Here is a 10,000-nt window from a genome sequence, read left to right as displayed (position 1 = left end):
TGAACCAACACAAGGATGCGGGAAAACTTATGACACACACACACACACACACACACACCTAACATAATATAAGCTAACCATCCTCCCCGTCCTCCCAACCATACAATCCTATTCACGAAACAAACGTGTGTGCGTGTGTGTGTGTGGGATATCAGTATGTGCGTGCGTGCGTGCGTGTCTGTCCGTATGTCTGAGTGCACGAAGCCGCGGCTCGGAGAAACGGACACAGGCGCTTTGAACCACGTCCTTAATGTATCCTATATCTCGCCTTCTGCAGGATCCCGGAGGGTACTGCCGGTGCTGGAGGGAGGTGAGTGATGCCCCTTCCCCCAGGCGAGGTCACGGGGCGCCAGGGGAAGGGGAAGGGGGTCAAAAGAGGGGAGGAACACACGGGGTCCCATCTCACCTTTACGAAAGTCTCGACGGCGCCCTTCGCTATGTCCAGCATGGTGGGTCGCGCCCCTATGAAGGTCCTCTGGTTCATGGACGCCGAGGTGTCGAGGAGGAACACTATGATGGTCATGGTGGAGCAGGTCACTCTCGCTGTCACGGGTACGGCGGAGGGGAAATTCACGGATTCATGACCACAAGGCGCGTATATCCTCTCCCTCCGACGGCTGGCGCACCACTGAGGACTTCTCTCTTCCCTCACCTCAAACAAGCCCTCACGGATGCCAACCCCACACGCCCCTACACCACTCACTCTCAGCTCCCTAACACACCCCCACGGACATAATTCAAGTCTCCAGTTACACACCAACGTTAATAAACACAAGTGTCGTCCGTCAGAAAAATATGGAGTTTATTCCTGAGCTTTTGCATTCGTTCGAGGCATCCTGCGAAATTTAATGCCGCCAAAGTGGATCTGGCCACTTGTGCCATGCAGGTAGCTTTTAACATGGCCCCGACAATTTTTCCGTACTTTTAGCATCACGAATGAGTGGAGTGCACATCAATGAACTCTAGTAATCAACGGGGTAGGAACGCCATAAATAGATCTAGCCAAGTCAGTCATTGCAGCCTGGGGGTTGGCAGCCATGCTTACAATATGTGGCCGACTTCATCACACACATTTATTTCTCCTCCTTTCCCTTTATCTAATTCCCTTCCAAACGCATGAAGGGCCTCGGAAACCCTCCAGAGGCAAGCGGGAACACCTTGGGGAGGGGCACAGGCGGGGGAAAACAGGCAGGACGGCCACGGGGAGAGAGGAAGAGGGGGAAAACAGGAGCATAGCAGCCGTAGGAGGACACTATGTTTATATATTCACCCGCTACGGGGACACGCGAGTCATTATCCTCAATATATTAATTAAGCAGTGTTGAAGGGTTCTTGCTCTGCCCCGTGCCGGCCTATGTGAAGGGAAACAATGCCTGAGGGAGGACTGACACAGGAAGAGGCTCTCCTAAGCTCGTTGGGCTGACCTAGATATTAATATTATTGCGGTGGTGGGTGGTGGTGGTGGTGGTAGTAGTGTGATGCTTTTGATAAACATGGGGGGAGCAGTGGTGAAGATTTGATAGATATATGGAAGGTATTTTCTTTACTTTTCTTTGTTTTTTTTCTAACTTTTTTTTCGTTTTATTTTTTTTTTATTTTTTTTATTTATGATTTTTCTTGTTTTTTTTTTTTTTGTTCTTATCACTTTTCTTTTTTCATTAGTGTGCGTTCATCTCACTCACTCTCTCTAATATTAAGTGTCAACAGTGCTGCTCTCTCTCTCTCTCTCTCTCTCTCTCTCTCTCTCTCTCTCTCAATTTTACTGTTTTCTCCTCTCCTTTGGCGGAAACCATGCATATATATTTATCTACCACTCTCTCTTCTCACGCTGTCATCCTAAACTTATCAGCAATACTCCGATAAGAACAGGAATAAGGCAAGACAAGGCGCTATCACTCCTTAGCCAGTCACGTCCTTTCCGCCAATCTACCTAATAAAAAAAAAGTTTCACGGAGGGAATTTGCATTTTATCGAAGTGTTCCCTCTATGACTGGTCTACGTAGCTGCTCCGTGCCAAAAGGTCATAACTTCCCATTACCAGTAATTACCTTTTTTCTCTCTTTTTTTCCTCTTCCTTTTTCTCGTCCCTCTCTTTCTCTCTATCACTCTCTTTCTTTCTCTCTCTTCCTTCCGTCTTTCCTTATTTTCTCAGACTTTTAATTTTCTTTTGTTCTCCCATATCTCCCTCTCGTCTTTTCCTATATAGTCTCTCTCTCTCTCTCTCTCTCTCTCTCTCTCTCTCTCTCTCTCTCTCTCTCTCTCTCTCTCTCTCTCTTCTTCTTCTTCTTCTTCTTCTTCTTCTTCTTCTTCTTCGTCTTCTTCTTTTCCTAGACTATTTTTATGGCCCCTCTCTTTCTCCCTGTCTTTCTCTCCTTTCCTTCCTTTCCTAAACTCTTTTTTTTTCTTTTATAATTTTCCTAAACTTACCACGTCAGCTGGAGCGAACATGTATGGTAAAAGGTAGACTGAGATATTTACTTAACTTGATTTTTGATGATGCAGTGGGTTACGGTGTGGGTTTACGTGAAGGAGTGAGATATTTAGTATATTAGGATGGTGTGGTAAGGGGTGGACGGGAACTGAGTTTAGAATGGGCGAAGGAGTGTTTTTTGTTCTGTTCGAGTGTTACGTCTCTTTCTCTCTGTATCTCTATCTCTTCCTCTCAAACCAAACTTCCTCAGCCAGAGAAAACGCGGGCTGATTATAATTTTTTCGCGGGTAACTATGTTAAAAAGATTGATCTACCTACATCTATATACCAGGCAGGCAATCCCACACGGGGTGCCCCAGACAAAGCACTACACACACACACACACACACACAGACACATACCATTCACATTCTTCAAACCAGATAAAGCTATAAAGACAATGATAATAAATAAATTATAAAATGAACTGGCTTGGTTTCCATTACTTATTACTGCAGTATTTTAATTGTCTGTCTGTCTGTCTGTCTGTCTGTGTGGGAGAGGTTGTATGTATGTATGTATGTATGTATGTATGTGTGTGTGTGTGTGTGTGTGTGTTTGGCTCAAAATTTGTTTATCAACCGTTCTTCAGATTTTTTTTTCTTTTCATTTATTTATTTATTCATTAATTCATCTACTCATCCATTTATTAATTCGTCCACACATTTATTTCAATTTTCCTGTCCTTATTTAATCTCTCTCTCTCTCTCTCTCTCTCTCTCTCTCTCTCTCTCTCTCTCTCTCTCTCTCTCTCTCTCTCTCTCTCTCTCTCTCTCTCAGGATGTCACCTCGCATCTTCCTCGGTCTACCTATCAACACTCCACTTCCCGCGTCAGAATATTTCAACACGCCCCAGCTCCTCGGATCCCATTCTCTCCACTCCACTTGGCCACACCGCCGCGCGCATCCTGTCCTCTCCTCTGCTAAGACGCGGCTGGTAAAAAAAAATGACGACCAAAGGACTCATTCTCAAACATTTTAGGATCTTATCTCCAGTACTTTTAACAGGTTCTAGTGGAGGTTAATAGGCTTTCAAATATGGAAGCAATTAGGGTTTTTCAGGTGTGTGTGTGTGTGTGTGTGTGTGTGTGTGTGTGTGTGTGTTTCGTGATTCTAGGGATTGTTTTGTTTTTTCGGTGTTTTATCTTCACCTTTTTTCAGCATATTTTAGCGAAATGTATTGATCCTAGTGATAGTTTACAAGGATTTTGCATCATCAGTGGGGAAAACACGTCTGAAAAAAACTAATATATCATCTTTGTTGCCTTTTTTTGAGAACATTCCTTATGAGAGAACAGCGGGTCCTAGTATACGAACTGCAAGTTATAGAAAATCTTGGTTCGTATTTTGAAACGCGACAAAAGGACCATTATTTTGAAGGGCTACATATCATTAGTCGGGTTATCATGGATCTCTCTCTCTCTCTCTCTCTCTCTCTCTCTCTCTCTCTCTCTCTCTCTCTCTCTCTCATAGATGGCGCAGAAACCCTGCAGAATTACTGTGAAGCGTGGATAGTTTACAAACTCCAATAACATCTACTAGACCCTGCTAGAGATGGAAAAGAAAGGTTGAAAGATATATAGCCTAGCTTTCTTCGGCGACACGTGACTGGAGAAGCTCAAAGAAGAAGAAGAAGAAGAAGAAGAAGAAGAAGGAAGAGGAGGAGGAGGAGGAGGAGATACCACAGCTGCACATCGCCTCTGTTACAGCAAAGTGGAGAAAGCAAGTGTCCTGGTGAAGCAAAACACGTGACATTGCCAAAATTCAGTACTGGTGCGAGGATGCGAGTGAATTAAAGGTTCAACTAGAGATTACATAGTTTGATTCTGTATTATCTCACAAACTAAATTTCTTTGGGTTGCTCCTGTTAAGTCGCCACAGCTGATCAACCTTTTCCACCGCTCTTGATCTTCTGCGCCTCCTTCAGTCACACCCATTACAAGCATGCCTTCTTTCATTGCATCCGTAAACCTTCTCTTAAGTGAGTTTGATTAATATTAATGAACTCTATTTTATTTTTTTTTTTAATGTTTTGGGGTTTTATAAATTATGAAGAAATTATTATTATTTTTTTTCACTAGTTTTGCTTTTGATTCAAGTGTTTTTTGTTGATATTTGTATAGTGAGTGTACGATAATATGTTTGTATCAGTAATGTGGTCAGCGAATTATATGTGTGTGTGTGTGTGTGTGTGTGTATAAATGAGATACTGTTTCTGTAAGTAAATAAATAAATAAATAAATAGATAAGTGTAAATAATAAAGTGAACAAGGATAGGTTTGTAAATTAATCAGTACACGTTCATTTATATCACGATGTAATGTATAGACGGTTTCAAGGCATTAGGCACGTTCTTTCTGTGTCTTTGTGTGTGTGTGTGTGTGTGTGTGATCGCCTCCCAGCTCTGTTTCACGCCCTGCACCAATCATATCGCCAAGGTAACACGCTAGGAAGATCAGTCAACCCATCCACACTGCCCCTCACCTTTACTACCCACCCAGACACTCCTCCCACTCTTGCCATTGGTGTCTGCAGCCCACCCACACCTTCCTTTATCGTTACCTCCCACCTTGCCACTCCTCCCACCAGTGTCTACCGTCCACTCACAAATTCCTTCATCATCACCTCTCACTACCCCACCTCTCCCACGTAAACAGGCAGATAAAAACATATGAACATAGGAAAGGAAGGTGCATGAAGCTACGAGGTGTACACGTGGCAGCCCCTCTATAAAAACATGCCTGCCTGCATTCACCTGTCGTCCCCATCCATAACTTTATCTAATCTTGTTTTTAAAGCTCTCTTTTGGCTCGCTACTAATAGTGTAGAGTTATGCTAATTGATGTGTTGGTAATGACGCCGCCAAAGTCTTTCTTTATTTCTTTATTTTAATACTGGTGTCTCGTAAAGTGTACGGTGCACTAGTAGTAGTAGTAGTAGTAGTAGTAGTAGTAGTAGTAGAAGTAGTAGTAGTAGTAGTAGTAGTAGTAGTAGTAGTCTTGTTCTTGTTCTTCTTGTTCTTGTTCTTGTTCTTCTTCATGTGCATAACCAAGAAACAATACAGATACCCCTTTAATCTATAAATTTTCTGTGAATCTCCATTCTCTTTCAGCTGGTCGTCATGGCAACGGTGGACGCTGCCGCCGAAGCCTGGCACTGGCTGGCACTGCCCTACTGCTCGTGGCACTCACACCCAGGAGAGAGGTACTAGTGACACAACTGTTGATAAATATTTCACATCTCTACTGAACTCCAGAGATTAAATAGCTAGCAACAGAAAAGTAGAAAAAAAGAAGTTAGTGTTTAGAACCGTTTACGTTGATTGAATGTTCATTATTTATGTTCATTTCCTTTACTTCTATCTCCAGGAACTGTCTGATATTTTTATTTATTTATTTATTTTTTTCTTCAGCAGTGTGAGAATGAAAGTGTTAGTGTTGGTTAGCTGTGTGTGTGTGTGTGTGTGTGTGTGTGTGTGTGGTTAAATATACGCTATTTCTTATCGGTTCTTCAATTTCATCCCCAGGAACCATATCGTAATTATTAGGAATGTAAGATCGGAGGTGTTAGTGTTGGTTAACAGTGTGTGTGTGTGTGTGTGTGTGTGTGTGTGTGTGTGTGGCAGTGGTGAGGTGAGCAGTAAACATTAGCAGTAGTGTAGCCACCCAGAGAACACTTTTTCAACATGACGCAATGGTCGTCTTTATCCTCCTCCTCCTCCTCCTCCTCCTCCTCCTCCTCCTCCTCTTCTTTGTGTGTTCTTAACTCGTATGTTTCGTGTGTGTGTGTGTGTGTGTGTGTGTGTCATCATGTTTTGACCTGCACACACACACACACACACACACAGAGGGATGTAGCTATACGAGTATGTGTAAAAATATGATGCTGCTGCTACTACTATTGTTGTTGTTGTTGTTGTTGTGTGTGTGTTTTATGTGTGAGTGTGTGTGTGTGTTACAGGTTCAGACAAGATACCACACACACAACACACACATACACACCGTAGGCAGGATGTGAAGCAACATACGCGCACATTAAATAGTTTAGGGCACACACGTGAAGGAGGACAAGGGAGGAGGAGGAGGAGGAGGAGGAGGAGGAGGATAGAGAAGAAAAAGAACAAGAACAACAGCAACTACTACTACTACTACTACTACTAAGAGTGAGGAGGAAGAGGAGGAGGAAGAGGAGGAGGAGGAGATAGACAGTCATTGCATCATCTAGAGAAAGTGTTCGCTGTTCATCTACAACGATTCATATTATTTTTTGTCCCCGCCTCATCAACACGCAGCGCCACTCACGCTCATCCAACCAATTCAACTTTTCTTATTGACGTATTTATTTGTTATTTTATTTTATTGTACCTGTTGATTTTATTTTGTTTACCTTTTTTTTGTACGTATGTGTGTTAGAGGTGTTCTGGCCAAGGGCAATTGCAAAGAGAGAGAGAGAGAGAGAGAAGGTTCGTTTAAGATTCCAATCCTGTATTGTCATAACATCTAATACTAACACCTCTCTCTCTCTCTCTCTCTCTCTCTCTCTCTCTCTCTCTTTTACTTTTTTATTGGTTATGCAATAATGAGAGTTCCTGGAAGCGAAAGTGGACTGAAGGAACGCGTATCACGGAATAATGACAGGATATTTAACAGACTAATGCAAGCTTTTCCACGATGATGCAATGATACTTTCTCTCTCTCTCTCCCTCCCTCTCTCTCTCTCTCTCTCTCTCTCTCTCTCTCTCTCTCTCTCTCTCTCTCTCTGCCTCTCTATTTCTCTTTTTCTTTTTCATTGCTAGTAATTATGGCAGAGTTCATGTGTGTGTGTGTGTGTGTGTGTGTGTGTGTGTGTGTGTGTGTGTGTGTGTGTGTGTTCTGATTACATAATTTGTTTTTCTTACTCAACAGCCTGTTTGCTATTCTTCTCTCTCTCTCTCTCTCTCTCTCTCTCTCTCTCTCTCTCTCTCTCTCTCTCTCTCTCTCTCTCTCTCTCTCTCTCTCACACACACACACACACACACACACACACACACACACACACACACACACACTTGCGTAATTTCTTTTTCATCTCTCTCTCTCTCTCTCTCTCTCTCTCTCTCTCTCTCTCTCTCTCTCTCTCTCTCTCTCTCTCTCTCTCTCTCTCTCCTGCAGAAGGCGCTGACGGGATGGGGGCGGAGGTGGAGCCAGAGTATGTGTTCGGGGTGCGGGGGGAGGTGGCGGGCTGCGTGGTGCACGTGGACCCCCAGACGGTGGCTTATCCGGCGGGGGCGCTGCTGGTGCTACACAACACGGCCACACATAGGCAGGAGTTCATCAGCCTGGCGGAGGAGGCGAGACCAACAGTGCTTGCTATCTCGCCCAAGAGGTAATGGAGGTCGATGGTCACGTTGGTAACCATCCCCTCTTCTTCAATGAGGCGCAACTGTCTCTCTCTTCTACATTGAACATCCTCGGTCCGTCCTTTAGTGAAATTCTAAACTGGAAACTGTATCTTGTGTGTGTGTGTGTGTGTGTGTGTGTGTGTGTGTGTGTGTGTGTGTTAGGTAACCATTCCCTTTTCTTCAATGACGCACAATTGTCCCCGTCTTCTGCACTGAACATCCTTTGTCTGTCCTTTGCTAATAATCTAAACTGGAAACTTTGCATCTCGTGTCTGTCTGTGTGTGTGTGTGTGTGTGTGTGTGTGTGTGTGTGTGTGTGTGTGTGTTAATATTCGTGTTTCCTTGTGTATTATGTGTGTATCTGTATATGTGTATGTATATGTTAAAGCTCTGTAACTCTCTGGCTCCACATGACTAACACTTTCAAGGGGAAGGTTTCAAGACACTTCTCAATGTAATTTTGGACTCGCTTTCTGACTGTCTTCTTTAGGAAATGGCACCTTCACTGATTTTCTTTTTTTTTCTTTCTCTATTTCTTTTCTCTCTCTTTTATCATTTTCTCTCTTTTTTTTTTTTTTTTTTTCCTAACCGTTGGTGGTCTTGTTGGCATGCCTCGGGGGTTTTGTCAGTGTGGGTGTGGGTGAACGAGCTGGGTACGGAGGATGAGCTGTGTGGGCATCTTGATGTCTAGCGAATACTTGTGCAGTGAATCATGAGCTGAAATAAATGGACAAAGAGGCAATGAAAGAGTTCCCTGGGGACATGTTAATCAGTAGAAAGCTATTTACTCTTCCACCTCCTTCTCCTCTTCCTCTTCTTTCTCTTCCTCTTCCTCCTCCTCCTCCTCCTCCTCCTTTTCTGAGCTTACCCTCTTCCTTTTCTTCCTGCTAATCCTTGTTTGATCGTGTCCGTCTCCTCTTCCTCCTTCTCCTCCTCATCCTCCTCCTCCTCCTCCTCCTCCTCCTCCTCCCTTTGTATCTTCCAGTGTAGTAGTTAGTGTAAGGTGATCATCATAACCAGCCTAGTGAGGACCTCAAGATCTGCTGCTGTTTGTCTTTCTTTGTATTCCTTCTCCTTCCTTCTAATTCTCCTTTTCAAAATCGTTTAGTCTTTCCCTCTTACCTTCCTATCCTCATATTAGACATTATACTTCCTTTACCTCCCATAAACATCATTAACAGAACCTATGAATTAATTACTGCTTGCCTTCTCCATTGCATTTCTCCCTCAGACAGCACCAGTACCTAACCTAACCTAACTAACCAGACAGTACCTATGCGTGTGCCGGGCTGGGGAGGCGGCGGCGGTCAGCGTGTGGGACGTGGCTGGCCGCAAGCGCCTACGGTTCCTGAGCTGCGGGGAGATGGGCAGCGAGGGGTACGTGGCGGCCGCCTTCAGCCCAGACGAGCAAATGGTGGCAGCGCAGGGAGGGGCCCCGGACTGGACGCTCGTGCTATTCCTGTGGGAGAAGGGAAAGGTTGGGACTGGCTGACTGACTGACTGAATGAATGAATGAATGACTGGCTGGCTGACTGAATGACTGGCTGATTGGCTGACTGATGGAGTGAACTAATGACTGACTGACTGAATGAATGAATGAATGAATGAATGACTAGCTGGCTGACTGAATGACTGGCTGATTGGCTGACTGATGGAGTGAACTAATGACTGACTGACTGAATGAATGAATGAATGAATGAATGACTGGCTGGCTGACTGAATGACTGGGTGGTTGGCTGACTGATGGAGTGAACTAATGACTGACTGACTGAATGAATGAATGAATGAATGAATGACTGGCTGGCTGACTGAATGACTGGCTGATTGGCTGACTGATGGAGTGAACTAATGACTGACTGACTGACTGAATGAATGAATGACTGAATGAATAAATGAGTGAATGGCAGGCTGATTGACTGATTGACGGAGTGAATTAATGACTAACTGACTGTGACTGACCGAATGACTGACTGAGTGAATGAATGAATAAATGACTTTCTCTCTCTCTCTCTCTCTCTCTCTCTCTCTCTCTCTCTCTCTCTCTCTCTCTCTGCTACTGAAAATGCTAAAATTACAATATTGAAGAATGATTTAATTCGTTATATATATCTCCTCCGTTGTTAGTAATAAATAAATGTTTCAATAATGTT

General features: G+C 43.9%; 2 protein-coding genes across 4 annotated transcripts in view; one reads left to right on the top strand and one right to left on the bottom strand.

The window, feature by feature from the left end:
* LOC135102417 (integrator complex subunit 6-like) overlaps positions 1 to 642 on the bottom strand; it is a 24,002-nt gene extending 23,360 nt beyond the window's left edge. For all 3 annotated transcript variants that reach the window (XM_064007685.1, XM_064007686.1, XM_064007687.1), the window contains exon 1: positions 407 to 642. In XM_064007685.1, the coding sequence (XP_063863755.1) occupies positions 407 to 523 (117 nt within the window). In that variant the 5' untranslated portion in view covers positions 524 to 642. The remainder of the gene's footprint in view (positions 1 to 406) is intronic.
* Positions 643 to 7,602: 6,960 nt separating this feature from the next.
* LOC135101851 (cilia- and flagella-associated protein 57-like) overlaps positions 7,603 to 10,000 on the top strand; it is a 7,558-nt gene continuing 5,160 nt past the window's right edge. Inside the window, exons 1-2 of the mRNA XM_064006130.1 lie at positions 7,603 to 7,834; positions 9,117 to 9,327. Of these exons, the coding sequence (XP_063862200.1) occupies positions 7,635 to 7,834; positions 9,117 to 9,327 (411 nt within the window). The 5' untranslated portion in view covers positions 7,603 to 7,634. The remainder of the gene's footprint in view (positions 7,835 to 9,116; positions 9,328 to 10,000) is intronic.

Source organism: Scylla paramamosain, chromosome 7 (assembly GCF_035594125.1).
Source record: "Scylla paramamosain isolate STU-SP2022 chromosome 7, ASM3559412v1, whole genome shotgun sequence".
Lineage (NCBI taxonomy): Eukaryota > Metazoa > Arthropoda > Malacostraca > Decapoda > Portunidae > Scylla > Scylla paramamosain.
This window is presented reverse-complemented; position numbering and strand designations above follow the sequence as displayed.